The sequence below is a fragment of the Scyliorhinus torazame genome, chromosome 1, assembly GCF_047496885.1.
Source record: "Scyliorhinus torazame isolate Kashiwa2021f chromosome 1, sScyTor2.1, whole genome shotgun sequence".
Classification (NCBI taxonomy): domain Eukaryota; kingdom Metazoa; phylum Chordata; class Chondrichthyes; order Carcharhiniformes; family Scyliorhinidae; genus Scyliorhinus; species Scyliorhinus torazame.
In genome coordinates this window covers 369,838,889-369,864,175 of record NC_092707.1, presented here as the reverse complement: position 1 = coordinate 369,864,175, position 25,287 = coordinate 369,838,889, and the positions used below count along the sequence as shown (strand labels likewise).

The 25,287-nt window shown below is 48.4% G+C and overlaps 1 protein-coding gene across 1 annotated transcript in view; it reads left to right on the top strand.

Annotated features, from left to right (window-relative positions):
• LOC140426516 (ALK tyrosine kinase receptor-like) overlaps nt 1–25,287 on the top strand; it is a 1,637,280-nt gene that overhangs the window by 432,166 nt on the left and 1,179,827 nt on the right. Inside the window, exon 2 of the mRNA XM_072511388.1 lies at nt 1,539–1,658. Within this exon, the coding sequence (XP_072367489.1) occupies nt 1,539–1,658 (120 nt within the window). The remainder of the gene's footprint in view (nt 1–1,538; nt 1,659–25,287) is intronic.

The window sequence follows — 25,287 nt, the reverse complement described above, 5'->3', positions numbered from 1 at the left end:
AAGTCACTCCTCAAGTCTCCAGTAACCTCGCTTTCTGTGGGCAAACGTTGACCTGCTCATCATCCCTCCGGAACTGAGTGACAGGCATAAAAGAGTGTTTTTTGGGATGAAAAATCCTTAAATCGTCTGAACCAGGATGAGGACTGAATTTGGTGAATTCCCTGGACAGCAGTGCTGAGGTCAACAAACAAACCCAGTAAAAGTTGTAATGCCTGCCCTGCCATTATGTAACACATCACTGTGGTGCATTAAGCCACACGTGCTCTACAATATAAAAACATGCTCATAACTATCTTCTGACTACTGGCAGAACCTAAACAGTACATGACTAATTTCAGGACAAGGTTACAAGTTTAATTTGGCCCTCTATGCCTGCCCTTTAACTTTCACATTGCCTGGTATCAGGTCCGCATTGTGAGCCAGCAAGGATGGAGTTCAGTTAAGTCAGGTTGCAAATCTCAAAATGCCCTTTGCTAAATTGGACAGGGACAGGAACAAGGTGAAGAAATATTCGCTCAGTAAACTTTGGTTTGGCCAAGTCATGAAAATTCACGAAGCTGTTAAATCACATCATCACTTGGGCCATGATGATTGTTGTTTGCTTTGGTTTGTAGCAGTTTGCTCTTATAGTCCTTGTCTTTTCCTTGTCACAAGGTATTTCTAAAACATGTGTCCTTACATCACAGAGATAAATGATCTCTAATCCTGTTGTCAGTGATTTGGTGCAGCGTAGCAACTTCAGTTCCTGGCATCTAAGACAAAAAAGGCTGGCGTAGCATTTGATGCTGACTTACTGATGAGTTTTTATTGAAAGCTAGGCTTTGGAGCAGTACAGAAAACAGAATGAAGAATATTTCAGCTGTAATATGCGCCAGCATGCCCTGAACATTGTGTGGAAAGACTGGGCTGACAAAGTATTCTAGTTATCCATGGCAATGAGATTCCAGCTGATTATTACAGCACAGTGGTTAGCACAGTTGCTTCACAGCGCCAGGCTCCCAGGTTCGATGCCTGGCTTGGGTCACTGTCTGTGCGGAGTCTGCGCATTCTCCTCGTGCCTGCGTGGGTTTCCCCCCACAGGTCCCGAAGGACGTGCTGTTAGGTAATTTGGGAGATTCAGAATTCTCCTTCAGTGTACCCGATCAGACACCGTGGCGACTAGGGGCTTTTCACAATAACTTCATTGCAGTGTTAATGTAAGTCTACTTGTGACAATAATAAAGATTATTTTTATTATTATTATTAAGCGGCCGAGGGAGAAATAATTCATTAATCAGTCAAGTAGTACATCAGGCGGCAAAAGGTGAAGAGTTCTTCCAAGGGCTTGCAAATCACTAACTCTCCAAAGCCTCAAGAAATACCAATTGTTTATCGTTACCGGTGAGGGAGTGAAACTTCTGAAGAAAGTGTCTGGATGGCTATGCTAACTGTCCAATAATTACCGGTACTTTGCAGGAAGCATTGACATTGAGATGCCCCTGTTTTGTTTAAAGTGTTACAACTTTAAACAATATCAATTATGTCCTTTGTGTTTGCAGTTCCGGGAATGCCTCAATCTGAAGAAAACAAGTGGATTGCAAATAACAATCTGACTACCTGGAATTTCACTTGGCTGCTGAAAGATGACACCCCTTTGTCTACCTACCAAAGAACATACGGTGAGTGGCTTATCAAGGAAATAACTCTGGCTGCCCTTATTTAAAGAAAAATACTTTATTGCTGAGCATAACAATATATTTGCTTGAAAACACACCTGGAAAACATCCAGCAAAAACTTAGGCCATGATTTTCAGAGGTAGGGAGGGAGATAGTAGGGTGGGGTGGGGGGGAGGGGGAGGGTGTTAACAGAGGCCAAGCCCGTCCATACCTCGGAAACAGAGGGGATGCCAGGTGCAGGCGTGAGTGAAAGATTGGCCTCAGTGCTCCAGGATCAGTCAGAAAAAGAATGGACCAAAAAACAGCCCTCTAGCTCTCAACCCCTCATCCCCACCACACACTCCCCATGCCCATCTATGCCAACTCATGCCACTTCGTGCCCCTCTACCCAGGTCTATGGCCTCTCATATGCTCCACGCCAACCTATGACCCTATACACACTCACCATAGAAACCATAGAAAAGTTACAGCATAGAAGGAGGCCATTTTGCCCATCGTGTCCATGCCAGCCTGATGACACCTAGATGCCCTTTATAATCCCAGCTTCCTGCACCCAGTCCATTGCCCTGTAGCTCAGAGCACTTAAGGGGCAGATCCAGGAACCTTTTAAAAGAGTTTAGGGTCCCTGCCTCCACCACCAACTCAGGCAGCAAATTCCAGACTCCCACTACCCTCTCTGTAAAGAAGTCCTTCCTCATGTCCCCGCTACACCTCCTGCCAATTATCTTGAATCTCTGTCCCCTGGTTCTTGAATTTTCCACCAAGGGAAATTATTTTATCACTGCCCACTCTGTTACTTCCCCTCATAATTGTGAACACCTCAATTAAGTCACCCCTCAGCCTTCTCTGTTACAAGGAAAATAAGAACAAAGAACAAAGAAAAGTACAGCACAGGAACAGGCCCTTCGGCCCTCCAAGCCTGCGCCGACCATGCTGTCCATCTAAACTAAAATCTTCTACACATCCAGAAAGAACAAAGAAAATTACCCCAACCTATCCAATCTCTCCTCAGAGCTACACTTTTCTAGCCCTGGCAACATTCCTGTAAACCTTTTCTGCACTCTCTTCCTGTAATGTGGTTACCAGAACTGCACACAATACTTCAGTTATGGCCTTACCAGTGGTTTATACAATTCCAAAATGATATTCTTACCCTTGGCTTCTCATACCCAACAAGCCAACCAATGCCACATGGCCCTTTATAGTTCCCATTTTAATTTAGTACCAACTTATGCCAACACATGCCACCCACCAACTTAGCTTTGCCTGAGCACCCTCTGTTGCAGCTCACCAACTATTCACCATTGGCAGACCCAAGGGCCCATGCAGAGCTGAAATAAATACAGTTCTGTGTCTATTTATGACATCATCATTTAAAACCAAGCCTCTCATTCATAAAAAAACATTCACAGGGTGACATGATGGTGCAGTGGTTAGCACTGCTGCCTCACGATGCCGAGGACCCGGGTTCGATCTCGGCCCAGGGTCACTGTTCTTGTGGAGTTTTCACATTATCCCCGTGTCTGCGTGGGTCTCACCCCCACAACCCAAAGATGTGCAGAGTAGGTGGACTGGCCATGCTACATTGCCTCTTAATTGGAAAAAAAAATAATTTGAAAAATTCACTACATTTAAATTGTTTCAACTACTTAATTTCTTATAAAACAAATGTTTCCTTAAAATACTTAACCCTTTATAAAACAAGCATTTGTATTCACAACCCCACATTAAAGATTGGAGTGGCCAATCAAACTGTAAACTGACAGACACCCCATTGTGATAAATCCTATGATGATAGTCCTTGTAATTATATCAACCAATAAAGTGACATAGCAACCAATAGAGTGAAATAGCAAGCACTTTTTAAAAAACTGCAGACTTTCTTTACTTAAAGGGCAGGTGATTTAAATACTTTGACAGCTTGGCATTTCCATTGAGCTCATCCACTTTTCTATGCACATTCATGTCTACTTTCAACAATCCCAGGCCCCGGGTCTGTGTGGGGTTTACACATTGTCTCCATGTCTGCATGAATCTCACCCCCACAACCCAAAGATGTGCAGGTTAGATGGGTTGGCCATGTTAAATTGCCTCTTAATTGGGGAAAAAAAGAATTGGGTAAAAAAAACTTTCAACAATCTCAAAGAGCACTTGACATCTTTGAAAGGACATCTTTCCAGAATGGTACCCTATCTCTCCAAAGAACTTTGATAGGCTTAGACCTTCTCTGGAAAAATGTATAGCCCACAGGTTGTGTTTTGGACAATCTACTTGCGTAAATTGGATCTGTTTGAAGACAGTTGCACTTTTACATATGTAGCTGTCCCCATAAACTATGTGTGTGCAAACTGCAACCTGCCTGCATCTATACCCGCACCCTCACCGATAAAAATGGTGGGTGCGGGGTTTGCGGGGAGGACCTCCAGAATCGGTGTTCTGCTGCCGTTTTGGCTAAGCTGAAGATCCTCTCCATCCCCGTGAAAATTCAGGCCTTTGTCGATTCTGACGATGAGTACACCCAACATGTTCACCTCTTTCTCATGTTCGCCACGAGAACAAACATCCGAGGTGTGTGCGAAATACCGCGAGACTTGGAAAACGAGATTCTCGCCGGCGAGATCTCATTTTCTGATTCTTCCTACCCTGCCGGTGACATCACGAGGTTCCCACGCTGGAAAGTTGGGGACCTCATTTCAAAACATTTAAATGTAATTAGCAGTGTTCCCCACCATTATGACCCGCCACATTAGGAAATTCCCCGTCCCATCGACGAGGTTTACAACCGGTTTTCAAAAACGAGAACTAGGTGATGGGAAACCTCCGGGGGCACACCAGTAATCATAGCCCCCGGGGGGTGGGTGGGGGGAGGGGGTGGAGGGATATGCCTGGACAGTGCTGCCCTGGAAACCTGGAACTACCCCGGCACGTTGGTACTGCAAACTGGCAGGGGGAAGTGCCAGAGGGGACTGCCAGGGGGCAGTTTCAATGTGTCAGGTGTCAATGCCAGAAGGTCTCTTTGGGGATCTCCATTGGGGTGGTGGTATCCCATGTCAGTTCGGGGAGTTCTCATTGTGCATGTCGGGGGTTCACTTGTGCATGTGGGGGGTTTCCCTGTGTCGGGGGGGGGGGGGAGGAGTCTCCATGCATGTGTGGGGTATTCCTGTGATCGGTGGCCCGATCTCGAGTATCCCGCGTTTCTCCGGCCCCGCCCCGCCAGTGTGACAGCGTGGGCTGTACCTCCAGATTTTGTCTGCACAAATGCTGGATTATCTAGAGAGAAAAACCGGCCTTGCAGCCTGCGAGCTGCACACCACTTTTCTCGCCTCAGCCAGCACTCTGTGCAGAGAATGGAAAATTCTGCCCAGTGTCCTTACAACGAAGAATATTTATTCAATGTTATAATAGAAGCGAAGTTAAAAGCAAGCATTGTGACAGAATAGTGAGATGGTTCTGTTTTATTTCTATTTCAATCAAAATAGAGTTAAAATAGAAACTGTTCACTGCCCACATTTGAAAATTAAAATTGGGAGGTGGGCTGGCCATGTGACTTGGCCAGGTTTATGAGCCAGAAGTTAGGCCGGATAGAGAGCCTTTGCTTTAGATGCAAATTGGATTGAACATAGTCAAAGCATACTACTCATTTACATTCAATGTAATCATTCCTATTATTTTTGAATTTATCAGACGAGGATATTAGGAGTATCATTAGATAACTCTTATTATGTCAGTGACATTTTCCAGTTTCTACACAGCACTGCATTACACTAAAGATTCTGTGAAAGCACAGAGTAAGACTGCCAAATTAAGAGTGTTTTGTGCTGTGTGTCGCCATCTTTGGTTGAGATTGCCCTGACATTTATTCAAGACAGATTTAAATGCAAAGGTGAAAGGGCCATTTTGCGAACACATGTAGTTCCCATCTTCAAGGGTTGAATACCTTTGACATGACTGTTTGTACTGGAATAGTAGCCTGCCATGTTTTACGGAGGATAATACAACTTTCACGTATTTTTCATGCAAAGATATGAGTTAGGAACAGGAGTAGGCCACTCGGCCCCTCGAGCCTGCTCCGCCATTCAATAACGTCATGGCTGATCTGATTGTAACCTCAATCCCACATTGCTGCCGACACCCAATAACTTTTCACCCCTTTCTTAATCAAGAATCGACCTAGCTGTGCCTTAAACATAGTCAATTACTCTGCTTCCACTGCCTTTTGAGGAAAAGAGTTCCAGAGACTCAGGACCCTCTGAGAGAAAAAATTCTCTGAATCTCTGTCTTAAATGAGAAATCCATTATTTTTAAACAGTGACCCCTAATTCTAGATTCTCCGACAAGAGGAACCATCCTCTCCACTTTTACCCTGTCAATCCCCCTCAGGATCTTCAAGGTTTTGATCAAGTCGCCTCTTAGTCTTCTAAATTCTAATGGATATAATCCTAACATCTACAACCTTTCCTCATAAGACGACCTGTCCATTTCAGGTATTAGTCGAGTGAACGTTTGAACCACTTATAATGCATTTATGGGCGGTATTCCCCCCCCCCCCCCCACCGGCCGGGTGAAAGAATCGCCGGGGCGCCGCGCAAATCGCGCCACGCTACCCCGACCCCCGCACGTGATTCTCCCACCCCCCTGAAACGAGCGGCGCGCAAATCATGCCGGGCCGCTCGGAGAATCACTGCAATCGGCGAGTGGCGATTCTCCGTCCCGTATGGGCCGAGCGGCCGCGCGTAAACGGCCTAGTCCCATTGGCGCCATCCACACCTGGTCGCTGCCGGTGGGTACTCGTCGCGAAGGCTTGTGGGGGTGGCCTGTGGGGTGGGGAAGGGGGGCTCCGTTCCTGGAGGGGGCCTCCGAGTGGCCTGGTAAGCGATCGGGACCAACCGATTGGCCGGCCTCTCTGTTGGTGGGCCTTCTTTCTTCCGCCGGCGAGCTTGGATCCATCCGCCATGTTTGTGCCTGGGGGAGGACGGCCACTGTGCATGCGCTAGTTGGCGCCGGCCCAACTGCGCATGCGCGGGACCCAAGGGGCCGCGTCTTTTATGCAGCGCCAGGTCTCTGACGCTGCGCCGAGGCGCCCCCCCGTAAATCGCGTGACGCCCCTGTTAGCCCCAGAGAGGGGGGAGAATAGGGGCCTGGGAACGGGCGCCGACGCCGGAGTAAAACACTCCGGTTTTCACTCTGGCGTCGGCACTTAGACTCCCGTTGGGAGAATCCCACCCAATATCCTTCCGTACATATGGGGCGAAATTCTCCGGAAACGGCGCGATGTCCGCCGACTGGCACCCAAAACGGCGCAAATCAGTCGGGCATTGCGCCGCCCCAAAGGTGCGGAATGCTCCGCATCTTTGGGGGCCGAGCCCCAACCTTTAGGGGCTAGGCCCACGCCGGACGAATTTCCGCCCCGCCAGCTGGCGGAAAAGGCCTTTGGTGCCCCGCAAGCTGGCGCAGAAATGACATCTCCGGGCGGCGCATGCGCGGGAGCGTTAGCGGCCGCTGACGGCATTCCCGCGCATGCGCATTGGAGGGAGTCTCTTCTGCCTCCGCCATGGTGGAGACCGTGGCGGAGGCAGAAGGGAAAGAGTGCCCCCACGGCACAGGCCCGCCCACGGATCAGTGGGCCCCGATCGCGGGCCAGCCCACCGTGGGGGCACCCCCCGGGGCCAGTTCGCCCCACGCCCCCCCCCAGGACCCCGGAGCCCACCCGCGCCGCCTTGTCCCGCCGGTAAGGTAGGTGGTTTAATCTACGCCGGTGGGACAGGCATTTTAGCGGCGGGACTTCGGCCCATCCGGGCCGGAGAATCGCGGGGGGGGGCCCGCCATCCGGCGCGGCGTGATTACTTGCTGTACCTATGTATTAGCGTTTTGTGATTTATGCACTAGGACACCCAGATCCCTCTGCACCACAGAGCTCTGCAATCTCTCACTATTTAGGTAATAAGCTTATTTTTTATTCTTTCTTTCAAAATGGACAATTTCACATTTGCCCACATTGCACTCCTCTTGCCAGATTTTTCTCACTCACTTAACCTTTTCATGTCCCTTTGTAACCTCCTTATGTCCTCTCACAATTTACTCACCAGCAAGTTTAGCAACTGGAGTCAGTCGAGTACAAATACTGGTTTATTCACAACTGAAACGTATACACACACAGGACCTGGTTCGGGTTCACTGGTCCTTTCTCTCTGGACGCCTATTCTAGTCAGGCTGACCTTATATAAAACAGTCCCAGCCCCATAGTTAACAGAGCAGTGCATACCCCTCGAGCCACATGGGACCATAATCAACCTGGTCCCAGGTGCCCGTGTGAGATACTACACATGCCTTCAGTCCCTTCATCCAAGTCATTTATATAAATTACTGATAGAGGCAGTAGCACTGATCGCTGTGACACATCACACGTCACATCCTGCCAACCAGAAAAAGACCCATTTATGCCTACTCTCTATTTATTCTTTCATGGGATGTGAGTGCACATGCAAGGCCTGCATTTCTTGCCCATCCCTAAATAGCCTGGAGAAGGTGGTGAGCCACTTGAACTGCTGCAGGTGCATTCCACAACAAACACATCAGATCTGAGCTCTGCAGTCCTGTCACATCCAGCCATTAATGGTGATGGACAATCAAACGACTCATTGGAGGAAGAGGCTCCACAAATATCCTCATTCTCAATGCAGGAGGAGCCCAGCACATATGTGCAAAAGACAGGGCTGCGACAATCGCAAAGATCTTCAGCTAGAAGTGCCGAGTGGATGATCCATCTCGGTCTTCTCCGGAGGTCTCCAGCATCATAGATGTCAGTCTTCAGCCAATATGATTCACTCCACGAGATATCAAGAAACGGATGACGGCACTGGATACTGAAAAGGCTGTGGGCCCTGACAATATTCCGGCAGTAGTAATGAAGACTTGTGCTCCAGAACTTGCCACACCCCTAAGCCATCACCCCTGCTCCAGTATAGCTAAAACACTAGAATCTACCTGGCAATGTGGAAAATTGCCCAGCTGTGTCCTGTACATGCAAAACAGGACAAATCCAACCCAGCCAATTACTGCCCTAGCAGTCTAATCTCCATCATCAGAAAAGTGATGGATGGAGTCATCAACAGTGCTATCAAGTGGTACTTACTCACGGTAGCTCAGTGGTTAGCACTGTTGCTTCACAGCGTCAGTTCGCAGGTTCGATTCCCGCTTGGGTCACTGTCTGTGCGGAGTCTGCACGTTCACCCTGTGTCGGCGTGGGTTTCCTCCGGGCGCTCCGGTTTCCTCCCACAAGTCCCGAGAGACGTACGTGTTAGGTGAATTAGACCCCACCACCTGGAGGATCCCCTCCAAGTTGCTCACCATCCTGACTTGGAAATATTTTGCCGTTCCTTCATTGTCGCTGGTGCAACATCCTGAAACTCTCTCCCAAACAGCACAGTGGGTGTACCTACACCTCAAGGACTGCAGCGGTTCATGAAGGCAACTCACCACCAACTTCTGAAGGGCAACGAGGGACGGGCAATAAATGTTGGCCTAACCAGCGACACACACATCCCCTAAATGAATAAAAAAACACATTCATAATATTGTTAGGACCCCAGGACAGTAAATGGTGATATAGTGAAGATCGTGTCGAGCTTGGAGAGGAATTTGCAAGTGATGGTTTTCCCATGTGTCTACTTTCCTCATCCTGCTAGATGGTAAAGGTCACAGAGTTGGAAGGTGCTTACTAAGGAGTGCAGGTGAGGGGCTGAAATGCATTTTGAAGATTGTACACACTGCTGCCACTGTGCACTAGTAGTGGAGAGATGGAGTAAGGGGCAGCACGGTAGTACAGTAGTTAGCACTGTTGCTTCACAATGCCAGGTTCCCATGTTCGATTCCGGCTTGGATCACTGTCTGTGTGGAGTCTGCACGTTCTCTGCGTGTCTGTGTGGATTTCCTCCAGGTGTCCTGAAAGACGTGCGCCGGGATTCTCCGAGCCTCCGTGCCGCAATCGCGCTCGGCACGGGGGCGGAGAATGGGACATCGGACGTGCGATCGGGTCCGACGCCTTCCCGTGATTGGTCCGACGCCTTCCCGCAATTCTCCAGCGACCGGAGAATCGCCGCCAGTCGCGCAGTCGACGCAGCGACGGTTGGGGGCCATTGAAAGAGGCCCCTATGATGATTCTCCGTGGATGACCGCCCGAGTTCCCGCCGCCATGGTTCACGTATGGCTCCACCCGGCGACAGCTTGGAGTCGCGGCTGCGGTGGCCATCCTGGTGGGTGGGCGGGGTGGATCCGTCACCAGGGCGGGGCCTCCACGAAGGCCAGGCCCGCGATCGGGGGCCACCGATCTGGGTGTGCGTGATATGGGCGGCCCTACGTCTTCGGCGCCGACCCGCTGTGTGGGTCTGCCATGTCGTGCGGGGCCGGCACCGCAGGCGGCCGCCGTGCGCATGCGCGGACCCGCGGCGGGAAGTGCAGGGCCCCGTAGCGGCAGCCGGAGCTGCGTGGAGATCTGGAGTGTGGCGACTAGGGAATTTTCACAGTAACTTCATTGCAGTGTGAATGTAAGCCTACCTGTGACACCAATAAAGATTATTATTATTATTATACAAGGGGTGCCAATCATGTGGGCTGCTTTCTCCTGGATGATATCAAGCTTCTTGAGCTTGTTGGAGCTGCACTCATCCAGGCAAATGGAAAATATTCCATCATACTCCTGATGCGTGCCTTGTCGATGGTGGACAGGCTTTTGAGAGTCAGGGAAAGTTGCTCACTGCAGAATTCCTAGTGTCTGTCCTGCTTCTTATAGTCACAGTATTTATGTGGCTAGTCGAGTTGGATTTTGGTCAATTGTAACCCCAGGATGTTGATAGTGGGGGATTCAGTGATGGTAATGTCATTGTTTGTTTGTCAAAGTGAGATGGTTAGGTTCTCTCTTGTTGGAGATGATCATTACCTGGCACTTGTGTGCCATGAATGTTACTTGCCACTTACCAGCCCAAGCCTGAATATTGTCCAGGTCTTGCTCCTTGTTGTAACAGACTACGTCAGTATCTAAGCAGTTACGAATAGCACTGAGCACATTTCAAGCGAAGATCCCCACATCTGACCTTATGATGTAGGGATAGTCATCAATGAAGCAGCTGAAGATGGCTGGGCCTATTACACTCACCTAAGGAACATGTTCAGTAATATCCTAGGGCTGAGATGATTGAGCTCCAACATCAACAGCCATCTTCATTTGTGCTAGGAATGACTCCAAAAGCAGTGACGAGTTCCCCCCAACCCCATTTCCCATTGACTTCACTTTTACTTAGGCTCCTTAAAGTGACACTCTGTCACATGCTGCCCTGATGCCACCTCTTGAATTCACCTCCCCTTACCTCTTGAATTCAGCTCTTTTGTCCATGTTTGGACCAAGGTGGGAATGAGGTCAGGAGGCAATTGGCCCCAGGTGAAACCCAAATTGAGCATCAGTGAGTAGGTTATTGCTGTGTAAGTGCCGCTTGATAGCACTGTCGGAAACAACTTCCATCACTTTGCTGATGATCGTGAGTAGACTGATGGGACAGTAATTGGCTGGATTGATTTGGCCTGATTTTTATGGGCAGCACATGCCTGGGCAATTTTCCATATTGTTATGTATTCAGCAGGGAGCAACTTTCAAATAAAGCTCAGGTCAGTGATGGCATGACACCATTTTACCATCATTTCTCAGGCCACATGTTGAGAGTGCAAGATCGTAGAATAAACCCATGATGTAAGGGGCAGATCAGCCCATTGCCAAGACTCCTACTTTATACCTCCTTAACTAAGTTAAACTCCTCTGTACAAGTAATTACTTTTCAGACGTGAAGTATTATATTATTTTCACACTTTGTTCATACGTCTGTGATGGAGCTGATCTCAACATGCATCATTATTCTTACAAAAGAAACATTATGGTTACCTGTTTTTATGCCTAGCGATTTTTTTCTATATATTACTATGGTGCTGAACTCTTTTAAAAGTACAAAGGATGGGAAAGAACAAGTTGGCCTCAAATAAGTGAACCATATTAGCATTAGCATGTAGTGAGACAAGTGCTGTCACAAAATATACTTTGCAAGAACTGTTTTCACTCAAGGATGTCAGAAACATTTGCTCCAAGTACCATCAGCTTGACATAATTTCTATTTTCAGAAGATACATGCTGTTTTACATGCTTTTCAAACATGTACAAGAGGTCCTCCACAAAAGTCCTAATAAAAGCTACTGATCCAGTTTATTTTTCATACCCTCACTTGATTTTATTTAAAACAAAGGCTTGTGCACATCCCTCTCAATAAATGCGGCAAAGGTGTAAATTGCCTTCCGTGATACATTGGGGGAGATTTTAATTTTGCCTACAGTGCAGAAGGGGGCCATTCGGCCAATCAAGATTGCACCGACCCTCCGAAAGAGCACTTCACCCATTTCCACTCCTCCATCCACCCCACCCTAACCCCGTAACCCTGAAACCTAACCCGCACATCCCCGGATACTAAGGGGCAATTTATCATGACCAATCCACCTAATCTGCACATCTTTGGACTGTGGGAAAGCAGAGCACCCGGAGGAAACCCCCCCCATCCTCCTCCTCAAATCCTTGTTGGGTCATTATTCCACTCGTGTCGATCTCCTGGTAACTCGCCAAAGTTGGCATTGTCAGTCCACGAGTTCGACAGCGATTGTTGACAGACTGGAAGGAAAAATCACAGCTTAGTCTGACATCAACAGAAGCAATTTTCAGTGTGTGCCAGAGGATAGTGATTAACTCTTCCACAAGCACAAACCTACATGCAATTATAAAATGGTTCCTTTAAAGTACTGGACTGCCACTGACAACAGTCAAGGCTTCAGTGGAAGAGCTGTAATTAAATGAGGTGGAACTACCGCAGAATGAAAAGTGCCTGGCTTTCTGCAACTCTTCGGGAGGGACCAGTGCCAGTAGCAATAATTGTCGCTGGAGGGGCTTTCCAGCTCATGGACAGGCCGGGAGCGGAGGCTGCTATTAATGACCAGTAAAGCGGTTTCCAAATCTCCAGCTTAAAAGGCTTGAAATGCATATTATCAGGGGTCTCTTTTTGCCTCACTTCTTGAAGGCACTCTCATGATCTGACACCGAATCCTGATATCTCAACAGGGCAGTTCCCCTGCACCGGGAGCTTCAGTAATTTACTCAACTGCTTCTCCTAGAATATGTGGCAGGCTTCAAGGAGCTGATTCCATAGTCTCCCACTTGCAGCATTTTGGGCACGGGGCCCAATATGTTCTGTAACTAAAAATGACTGGCTGGACACTCCTAATTTCCTGAGATGAAATCCACAGGCGTCTGCAAATCACTGGGATTGTGGCATCACCCCAGAAACTCCAATAGGTGGTTCCAGGATAGAATTAATGCATTTATTACATTGTGCGGAATTGGTGGAACTAAGGGCAGTAAAACAACCCAATAAAGCAGGGGTTTGCTAAACCTTTCCAGCCACTGCACCCTTTGGACCTCCCAAGAGCACTGATGGAACCCCTGAGAAAAATTTTGATTTTGCTGAAGATTAAACCACAAAACATTGATTGTTTTTACTTAATAGGTACAAACTTACAAAAACAAATTTATAGAAGTCTTTTCTATTTCTCACATGTATATTTATTACAATTAAAAAGTTCTCTTATTAAAAACGGTACTCAAGTCTCACGTTTTTGTCATTTTGAATGGGAGGAGTGATGCTGCTCCTTTGATTCACAAGTTTGTTTAATATCGGGAGTGCTGTGGAAAGCTGGATTCTCATATCGAACACATGGGCTGGGATTCTCTGAAATCCTGGCCAAGTGTTGACCCCGGCTTCAAAACCAGCTCCAGCGACTCCAGCGCCAACAGGCCTCCAGGCCCAGGCATTCACCCCTTCCTAGGGGGCTGCTCCGGCGCGTCGCAGACCCGCTCCGGCTGTGGCACGGATGTGCGGACCCGCACATGCGTGTGGGTTGCCGTCTCCGCGCTGGCCCCCGGGCAATATGGCGGAGCCCTACAGGGGCCCGACACAGAGGGACATGCCCCCCCCCACCGGAATTAGCCCGCCCGCCGATCGGTAGGCCCTGATCACGGGCCTGGCCACCATGGAGGTCAGCCCCGGAGTCGGATCCTTCTGTCCCCCACCAGGACGGCCTCCGCAGCCAGAACTTCGAGGTCCCACCGGGTAGGACCATACATTATGCACGCCAGCGGACACTCGGCTCGTCGAGGCGCAGAGAATCGCCGGGGGCGGGGGGGGGGGGCACTTTCAACAGCCCCCAACCGGCGCAGCGGCGACGCCGCGGGCGCGATTGCCGCCAATGCTCCGGTCGTCGGATAATAGGCAGCCCGGAGTCGGAGCGGCGTGGCGCAATTCTCGCCACCCCCCCACCCCCGTCAATTCTCCGACCCGGCGCGAAATCGGAGAATCCCGCCCATGATGAACCCTCACATCTCCCAGACACACACAGACTCACACTCGCACAGATAATGCACTCACTCTCACCTCTCTCTCTCTCTCTCTCTCTCGCTCATATACTTCTTTCTCTCACACACACTCACCTCTCTCTCACACATGCTCACCCCTCGCTCCCCTCACACACTCTCACCTCTTTCTCTCTGTAAAATACTTATTCACAATTTCGCCTCTAACTTTCTCACACACACACAAACACTCACCTCTCTCTCTGGCACATGCATATCTCTCTCTCTGACCCACATACACCTCTCTCTCTTAGACACACACACACACAACCTCAACTCTCTTTCTCACATGCCCGTGACCTCATTCTCCCTCCCATCCCAACCCTCGCCCCATTTTCACCTTGCTATGCTCTCACTCCCACTCCGAGGCCAGCTCGCCCCTTCACTCCTGCCTGATGGCCACTTCCACACTCACTAAATTTCTTGCTCTCTCCATCACTTTGTTGGCCGCTGTACCTCGCACCATTGTTATCTCTCAAGCTGAGCTAGAAATTTGAAGACTGAGGCTGGGATTTTCTGCTTCCATTTGCATCAGGCAGCTTTGTTCACAGGAGTGGAAGATATCACATGAAGTCTAAAGTTGCGCTTCATAACTTCAAACCAGGACGTAATTGCGTCCTCTCCTTGTCAATGATGAATGTCAGGAACCTCGGGCGAAATTCTCCGGAAACGGCGCGATGTCCGCCGACTGGTGCCCAAAACGGCGCAAATCAGTCAGGCATCGCGCCGCCCCAAAGGTGCAAAACGCTCCGCATCTTTGGGGGCCGAGCCCCATCCTTAAGGGGCTAGGTCGGCGCCGGACGAATTTCCCCCCCGCCAGCTGGCGGAAAAGGCCTTTGGTGCCCCGCCAGCTGGCGCGGAACTGAGATCTCCGGGCGGCGCATGCGCGGGAGCATTAGCGGCCACTGACGGCAGTCCCGCGCATGTGCAGTGGAGGGAGTCTCTTCCGCCTCCGCCATGGTGGAGACCGTGGCGAAGGCGGAAGGGAAAGAGTGCCCCCACGGCACAGGCCCGCCCGCGGATCGGTGGGCCCCGATCGCGGGCCAGGCCACCGTGGGGGCACCCCTCAGGGCCAGATCGCCCCGCGCCCTCCCGAGGACCCCGGAGCCTGCCCGCGCCGCCTTGTCCCGCCGGTAAGGCAGGTGGTTTAATCCACGCCGGCGGGACAGGCATTTTAGCGGCGGGACTTTGGCCCATCCGAGCCGGAGAATCGCACGGGGGGGGCCCGCCAACCGGCGCGCCGCGATTCCCGCCCCCGCCGAATATCCGGTGCCGGAGACTTCGGCAACCGGCGGGGGCGGGATTCACGCCAGCCCCCGGCGATTCTCCGACCCATCATATAATTATCAGACCCATTATCCGAAACGATTCCCCACATGTCAAAAAATCCATGCACTGTGACGTGATGTCAGAATGGGGGCCAGCACGACTGGTCACAGAAAGCGTGCTCCTGGCAAGATATACTCCCAGGGAAGCTCAGAGGTGAGTGCAGTGCTCAGGGAGAGAGGGTAGTGCCAGGGTAATGCCAGAGAAGTACCACCTTAATTCCATGGTCATGCCAGGGTAAGGCCAGAGTAGGACCAAATTGATTCCACGGTAGTGCCAGGGTAATGCCAGGGAAGTGCCAGCTTGATTACAGAGTAATGCCAGGGGTGTCAACTTGATGCAAGCGTAGTGCCACTGGCTGCAGAGGGTGCAAGGATGCTGGAGGTGCATGTGAGTGAAGACTTTCCTGGTTTGCTAATTGTATGCTGAGGGAGTGGGGGCCTGGCGCCTCAAGGTCTGAGTTGATGGTTTGGTGGGCGACTCCAAGGCCACCCGCCAGCGATACGCCGTGGCACCTGTGACTGGAAGTTTCTTTTTTTAAGTCCCAGACAAATGGAGGTTGAAAGGGGGGGTAGTTCTAGACGTCATATCGGAATTAGTTTTAAAACTCTAGATATCAAGTAAGTGCTGAAGGAGCTAACATTCTTCTTTATCGATGTGTGAGACACAACCTACTTAGCTGCAGAAATACACCCCAAGGACACTTCTTACTGGTGAGGGGTCCCCAGGATAGGGAAGCTACAGATGGTCATTCTCAAGGATGGAAATAACAGTGTGGGATTGTTCACCATTTTGCTCTGCTGCCAAATTGTCTGGAGTACACAGAAAGGAAGGCACTGTCACAAAGCACTGTTTATTGCTGAAACATTATTATCTTGGGACAGGCATTATAAGTTAGGAGAGTCGAGTAGAAGAGGTCATTGATAAGCACAGGCCTGATAACTAGAAATCGGAGATTAATATTAGAGAACAGCATGTACGTGTCTTTGTATTGATTGGACATTCGAATTAAGTAGATGTGCCTATGTTAGGATTGGCTTATTGTTCTCACAGACTATTGTTATGGGCCAGGGTTTAGAAAAATAACAAGATCCAAGTAAAAACTAGAACCACCTTCTCAAAGGTGTGGCCCAGCGCACGGCCCTCTTACTGATATAAGACTTGGTATTGATGCTCTTCTTTCCTTTCCAAACAGCAGGTCTGAATTGTTTCCAGAAAGCAATTATCTCTTTTAAGTTATCAAGCAGTCTGGAGACAGCTTTTAAAATGAAGATAGAGAAACCCTTCTTTTCAATCTGTGCAGTACAACCAGTCCAAACTCAAAGCGAAAGTAAAACTCAGAGCCACGGCCAGCTCCCAACCCAAAGTGAAAGTAAAAACTCGCAGGGCCACAGCCCAACTCCACCCACACAATGACATCACTGAAGCCATGTGATAAGACAAAAACATTTCTTATAGGGACACTCACATGGCACTGATATAAACCTAATAATAGCTGTGACTGGACATAGATAACCAGTAATAACTGACAGGTAAATGCTAATTTCTTGTAATTGAATAGAATCCTTACTGTGCTGCAGGAGGCCATTCTCCCATCAAGCCTGCACCAACCTTGGCACTTCTGTGGTTAGCACTTCTGCCTCAACGGGACCCGGGTTCAATTCTAACCTTGGGTGACTGTCTTTGTGGACTTTGCATATTCTCCCTGCGTCTGTGCGGAGTTTGCACATTCTCACTGTGTCTGTGTGGGTTTCTTCCGGGTGCTCCGGTTTCATCTCACAGTCCAAAGATGTGCAAGTTAGGTGGATTGGCTATGCTAACCTGCCCCTTGGTGTCCAAAGGTTAGGTGAGGTTATGGGATTACAGGGGAATTGGCCTAGGTAGGATGCTCTTTCAGAGGGTTGGTGCAGACTTGATGGGCGGAATGACCTCCTTCTGCATTGTAGAGATTTGATGATTTATATGATTCTATACTGAGGCCCACTCTCCCACCCTTTCCCCGGAACCCTGTAACCCTACACAACTGCACATCTTTGGACACTAAGGGGCAATTTATTTTAGCATGGCCAATCCATCTAACCTGCACATCTTTGAATCTGAAGTATAACTGACTGTGTAATTCTTGAATCAGGACTCTCTGGCGTGCCAAGTCGGAACGTGACAAGCCCTTGCTAGCTCGAAGAAAGGCGTTGTTTGTAACTCCAAAGAAACTCAGTCTGGTTTCTTGAGAATAGGAGAGTGAAGTACACTATAGCTGAATAGCTGTACTTTTCTCCAGAGCAGCAGAGAAAGCCGCCATTGCCGTCAGCTGAATCAACGCTGCTCCTCCTGCTCGACTTTGGCCGTTGCCAACATCGGAGAGAATTCTGGCCTTACTTTAGTGTCGTTTCCAGCTTGTCCAATCAGTGGCTGGAATCCGGAGGCGTCCACCTCAGATAGGACAAGGAGCTTGGTAGCACTTTTCAAATTTGTCAGCCTGGTCTAGCCCGGAACCCCTCGATGTATCCCCAGAACCCAGTTTCGGAAACCCTGCAATACAGGATCACTAATGTTCCGAGTCTGATTGGACGAATTATTCCTTTCTCCCTTCAAATGTTGTTATGATTTACTTTTGAATTTCAAACAGCGGGGTTTATTAGTCAAGGAAATAATTCTACAAATCAGTGAACAAACGTGCATTTATGAATAAGCATGCATTGTATTAACAACTTTTCATGTCGCTCGATGCAAAACATTTAACCATCATTGAATTCATTTGAAAATGCAGTAATTGTTAATTGCTGGAAATCTGAAATACAAACCCGAAATTCACCATAGCCCAGTCAGCATTGGAGAATGAATGACAGGTCAGTGTCAGGAGTTGGTGGAACTCCCTCCTTGGAAAAAGTGGTGGAAACAGAAAGAGTCTTTGAATATTTTTAAGGCAGAGGTGGATAGATTTGTGGTAAGCAAGGGGGGAGATAGGTTAATGGGAATATAGGTGGGATTCAGATTTGAGATTACTGTCAAATAAACCATAATCCTGGGTGTAATTCTCCCAAAGTCCCATAATGACCGCGTTTAGCCGCGTGTTTCCTGGTGCTCGCAGTGCCCCGTTTTGTACAATGGGGCCCTCCACTCGCTGGGAGTTCCCATTGTAGCGAGAGATCGGGACACCATTTTTAAATGGCATCCCGATCTCCAAGATCCCGAAACAATCCCCAACCTCTGCTCAACCCAAATGAGGGGCGTCATTCTCCGCCGGCGGGAGTCTCCGTTTTGCCGGCGCCCGGGGGTTTCCCGACGGCGTGGGGCTGCCCCACAATGGGAAACCCCATTGACCGGCCGGTGTAACGGAGCATCCCGCCGGCGGATCGGGGCAGAAATGTGGCGGGGCGGGTAGGAGAATTTCGCTCGAGGTTCCTGCCCCCCAACACCCACAGCAAGCAAACCCGGCTCAATCACTCACACACATGCAAAAATGACAGCTTGGCAGTGCCAAACTGGAAGTCCCCATGCCAGCTGGTAATGCCACTTGGGCAGCTTGGCAGTGCCAAGCTGGCACTAAGGTGGCACTTCCAAGGTGCCAGACTGGCATTGCCAGAATTCCCAGGTGGCACCAGCAGTGCCAGGGGACCACTCTGCCCAAAGGGCATGCAGCTGGGGGCCTCTGATCCCCTGGGGGACTCCCACAAGTGCCATTCCGCCTAGTTCCCATTTGTCAGAACCTATGCTGAACTGTGCTCACCCAAGGTCTCTGAGACAAAAGCCTCAGGTACTTCGGGAATCTGCACATTAGAGTGAGGCTTACTGCCAAATTATGATCCCTCCCATTGTGGGTGGGATTCACAGTACAACGTCTCGCGAGATTGCGTTGAATCACGTGAGGCGTGACGAGCTGGGTAGATCCCAGGAGCGAGGTCTCCTGGATTTCAATGGTCACGCTGCACCTTGGCGAGCAGCTTTTTGGGCACAGCATGGCCATTAGATCGCACACCTTATTCACTGGAAGAGCAGACTTGAAGGGCCGAATGGCGTACTTCTGCTCTTTGTTTGTATGTTCGTAGGTTTTAAAATTTCACGCAGAATCAATGAAGGGGCCAGTCCAAAACCTCGGCCTGACTTTCGCCTTCAAATGCTGCCCTACCTGCATGTGCATTTTCAAAAGCTTCTGTTTTTATTAGGAAAGGGAGTTTAGTTATTGGTAAACTATTGAAACCAATAAAACTAGAATCTCTTTTAAACAAAGTCATTCGTGATGATTGCGCCGCTCCATTAAATAAACCCCCCATGTGTAAGAATGAACAATAAGGACTAATGTTGTTTCCATTGATTGAAACCTTGCGCTGCTAATAAATGCAACAATGACAAACAACAAAGATCCCTTCCAGAGTTCAATACAGTAATGGATTTTTTATAGTAAAATGATATGCATGCTATTTGCAAATGGAATTATGTTGCCATACTTAAGACAATTATAATCACAATAAATAGCAAGCTATTAGTGCAAAAATGTAATTACATGAAAAAAGTCAATTTCAGGACACTTAGGAACATTTGTTGAAGTAAAGTATTTGCTTTCTAAAGCCATAGACTTCTTCAATTTATGCAATTTCATCAATATTTAAAAGAACTGAAAACTGCAAGAGGGCTGTTGAGAGAAAATGCAGCACTTCAGCTTAATATCACATCCTTCACTGAAAGTTTGTATTTATCAGAGAGAAATCTGTGCCTTTTCCAGTACAATTCCGACCACTTATAACGGGCATATTCATACGACCATGATTTGGGTGCTATATTTAAAGGGAAGTTTTATATCGTGAAGTGTTCTGTTTGAAGCCTATTAATCTACTGCATCGCCAACTATACCTGAACTATCCTGGACAGGCATCTGTGTGGCGCAGCTGGAGCTCAGTGCTCTGTAATTCGTAATTCTGTACACACTTTACTCCCGTGATTATTATTGTAATGGCCTGCGCAAATCTCAGCCCTGCTGCACATGAAGGTGAGTATCGGACAAATATACTCTGTTGTCGCCCGCAGAAGTCACTTTAAGGACTGCCAGTTGGAACTGGTGACCCAGGCCCGAGCAGGCCTGGTGTAACACTCCACTCCAGTTGGATGTATTTCCAACAGGGATCCTCAAACAGATCCTTATTCGTATATGCGAGGAGGTTTAACGCAGCGCATGGGGGTGCTTGAGAATCAGCCATTACCAAGGTGGTCATAACCCGAGCATGGGCAAAGATAGGGTGTGGGATGTTAAATTGGTCCTATTTATCTCCATTTTCCACCCAGAGAACAGTGCAATGAAGACCAATTTCTACTCTGATTTCTCTTTAAAAAGACTGGCTTTTATATATGCCTTCCATAACCCCAGTGTGGTGTACTTTGTGGTTCAGATCCTAGGATGTTTGGCGTAGTGTACACAAAGAACACAACTAGCTTTTGTATTAAACAAAGCTAAAGATTTATTTACACTACTTAATTGAATTCGACCACTTACTTCTATATAATAAACAACTGACAATAAATATACAATCTACACTCATCTACCACTAATCTCTAGACTAATACAATAACTATTATCTGTTTTCACTCACACTCGCTTTCCTACAGTCTTTCTCCTAGCCTTCTCCTCAACACTCTCCCAGAAGGTTTAGCATCAATGCTTTATATAGTTATGCACCTTGCTCCCTCTAGTGGTTGATTCGAACATAACATTAACCCTTACAGTTCTGTACATTTCTCATACCCAGGACATGCCAGAATGCTTCACACACAAGGAAAGTACCTTTGAAATGCAATCACTGTCACAATCTTTTCAAAAAAAAAATTTACAGTACCCAAATCATATTTTTCAATTAAGGGGCAATTTAGCGTGGCCAATCCACCTACCCTGGACACCTTTGGGTTATGGGGGTGAGAACCACACAAACACGGGGAGAATGTGCAAACTTCACACGGTCAGTGACCCAGAGCCGGGATCGAACCTGTGACCTCGGTGGCGTGAGGCAACAGTGCTAACCGCTGCACCACTGTGCTGCCCCCACTGCTGCAATCGAAGAATCCAGCAGCCAGTTTACTCACAGAGGAAGCTCCCACAAACTGCAATATGACAGTGACCTGATAATCTGTTCTTCTGTGATGTTGATTGCGGGCATAAATATTCGCCAGGGCACCAGGAATAACTCCCCTGCTCTTTTTCAGATCAGTACCATGGGATCCCTCTGACATCCACCTGAGAGGACACACGGAGCCTCCTTCTAATGTTTCATTTGAAAAATGGCACCTCCAGCAGTGCAGCACTCCCTCTGTAGTACACTGGAGTGACAGTCTCGATATTTATGCTCAAGGCCTGCAGTGGGGCGGAATTCTCCGGCCGTTCGCCGGTGGCAGAATTCTCTGGTCCCGCCAGCTACGCGCTCCCCGCCCGTGGGATTCCCACCACCAGCCAACGGGGGCGCCAAATTTCCACCCTCGCTAGCAACAGGTAGCGGGCCAGACTCGCAGCCTGGACTCCCGGCCGTGGTGTTTGAACTCGCAACCTCCCAGCTTAGAAACAAGAGTAAGCCAAAGCTGACGTGGTGTTCAAAACTCCCATTCAAACTTGAAAAATGCTTCTTTCTGTCATGGCTCCTTTTCTTTATATTAACCTTTTCATTCCTTGTTTTTTTGTGTTCTTTCTTATGACAGCGCTAGCCATTCATAACACGTTACAAAATATACTAAGATTAAATGATAAGAACATTTCAAAGTGCAGATTTTCACTTTCCACCCATGCCTCACCTGCAAAGGACAGTGCGCGTCATTGGCACGTAAAAGTTGCACCTGTGCTTGACTCATTCTTTTTAAAAAGTATTTTTATTGATCATTTTTTGAATACATCATTACAAAAATACAAAACAGATAAACAACCCATAAAAACAACCCCCCCTCCAATCCCAGCTCCACCCGCCCCCCGAGTTTTTGACAGTGACCAGTTCCTTGAAATACATGACAGACGGCTGCCTTCCATAATAAACCCTCTCAATCGAACCTCTCAATGTGTATTTAATCTTCTCAAGGTGCAAAAACTCCATGAGATCCCCCAGACACACCGAGGCACTGAGTGGAGAAGCTGACCTCCTCTCCAACAGAACCCGCCTGCGAGCAGTCAGCAAGGCGAAGGTTAAGACATACGCCCCCGCACCCGTCTGCATCTCCGGCACGTCCGAAACCCCAAAAATGTCCTCTCGGGGACCAGGCGACAATTCCCTTTGTAAGATTGCCGACATGGTGCTCAAGAAGAATGGCAAAAATTTGTTAGTTTAGGACATACCCAGAACATAGGCATGTGCCCCTCCCACACCGAACACACATATCTTCTACCCCCTCAAACACCCGGATTCATCCTAGCCCTTGTGAAATCTGCCCAATGAACCATATTTAGTTGTATGAGCCCGCGCCTTGCATACGACAAGGTGGCATTCAGCTTTCACAGAGCTTTACACCTCATCCCCTTTGCCATTTACCCCCTGAGTTCTTCCTCCCACTTGACCTTAATCCCCTCCGGCATTGCTGTGTTCTCCGCCAGAATCCTCCCATAAATTCTGGAGTACTCCCCTCTTCCACCCCATCAATGTCTGTACCCTCCCCATCAATGAATATAATGTGGAGATGCCGGCGTTGGACTGGGGTGAGCACAGTACGAAGTCTTACAACACCAGGTTAAAGTCCAACAGGTTTGTTTCGATGTCACTAGCTTTCGGAGCGCTGCTCCTTCCTCAGGTGAATGAAGAGGTATGTTCCAGAAACATATATATATAGACAAATTCAAATGAATATGGCAAATTCAATGAATATGGCAGCAACACCGGGAAGGTCAGAAAAACCTTCCTAGCAATATTCCGAACTTGCAAATATCTGAACCCCAAGAGTGAAAATGCTGGAAAATCTCAGTAGGTCTGGCAGCATTAAGTTAAAGGGTCACTTGGACTCGAAACATTAGCTCTTTTCTCTCCCTACAGATGCTGCCAGACCTGCTGAGATTTTCCAGCATTTTCTCTTTTGTTTCAGATTCCAGCATCCATACTAATTTGCTTTTAATATCTGAACCCCTCCAACTGGATTAACTGACTCGTCTCCGCAAACTCCTGCAGACTCGCAAACTTCCCCTTCAGGAATAAATCCCCCATGACTGCCACCCCCGTCTCCTCCCAACCTCTAAACCTGCATGACTCACTCTTTAATAATGCAGCTCAATAAAGGAAATTGAGGAAATGCTTACTGCTGAAGTGACATTTTAATTGCATGACTATTAGCAAAGCATCATTATTGAAGTGGGCCTGTGCGATTGTGCTGATATTTGCTATAAATGGCTAATAAAACCTTTCTCCAGAATACATATTGCCCTTGTTTTTTTTGTTCAAAAAGATCCTCATTCCCCTATCCATGCCAATCTGCCTCCATGGCCCCTCATGCCTGCTATTCCAAGTTATAATGTGGAGATGCCGGCGTTGGACTGGGGTGAGCACAGTAAGAAGTCTTACAACACCAGGTTAAAGTTCAACAGTTCTGTTTTGAATCACTAGCTTCTGGAGCACTGCTCCTTCCTCAGGTGAATGAAGAGGTAGGTTCCAGAAACATATATATAGACAAAGTCAAAGATGCAAGATGATACTTTGAATGCGAGTCTTTGCAGGTAATTAAGTCTTTACAGGTCCAGACGGAGCAATAGGAGAGAGGGATAATCACAGGTGAAAGTGGTGTGAATTGTCTCGAGACAGGACAGTTGGTAGGATCTCACAAGCCCAGACCAGATGGTGGGGGGTGAATGTAATGTGACATGAATCCAAGGTCCCGCTTGAGGCCGCACTCATGTGTTCGGAACTTGGCTATAAGGTGCTGCTCGGCGATTCTGCGTTGTCGATTCCATGTTATAGAATCACCATGTCGCTTGGTCCACTATACATTGTATAGAACCAATGGGGCAGCACGGTGGCACAATGGATAGCACTGCTGCCTCACGGCGCCGAGGTCCCAGGTTCAATCCCGGCTCTGGGTCACTGTCCCTGTGGAGTTTGCACATTCTCCCTGTGTCACCCCCACAACACAAAGAGGTGCAAGGTAAGTGGATTGGCCACGCTAACTTGCCCCTTAATTGGAAAAAATGAATTTTTTAAACTAAAAAGAACCAGTGACCCATTAGTGGCAATAGGATGTGCAGAGAAAAGCTCTAAAAATAATAATTCACTATTTTTAAATAAAAAGTCCTTTTAGCACAGTAGCACAGTGGTTAGCACAGTTTCTTCATAGCTCCAGGGTCTCAGGTTCAATTACCGACTTGGGTCACTGTCTGTGTGGTGTCTGCACGTTCTCCCCATGTCTGCGTGGGTTTCCTCCGGGTGCTCCGGTTTCCTCACACAGTCTAAAGATGTTCAGGTTAGGTGGATTGACCATGCTAAATTGCCCTTAGTGTCCAAAAAGGTTACTGGGTTACAGGGATAGGGTGGAGGTGTGGGCTTGGGTAGGATGCTCTTACCAGTGCAGACTCGATATGCCGAATGGCCTCCATCTGCACTGTAAATTCTATGATAAAGGGTGATTTAAAGTATCCACAGGGTTAGTTGCAAACAATTGAAACCTCTTAATCATGAGCAAGATTCGCTGGCCTCCCCTGCGGCGTGTTTCTCAGCAGCAGGTGGTGACCATCCGCCATTGGCCAGTGGCAGGATCTTCTGGTTCTGCTGCTGTCAATGGTATTTCCCACTGAATCCACCCCATGCCTACGGTGAGGGTGCGCTGTCAGCGGTTCTGGAAGATCCCGCCAGTATGAACAGCTGGAAGATCTCGCC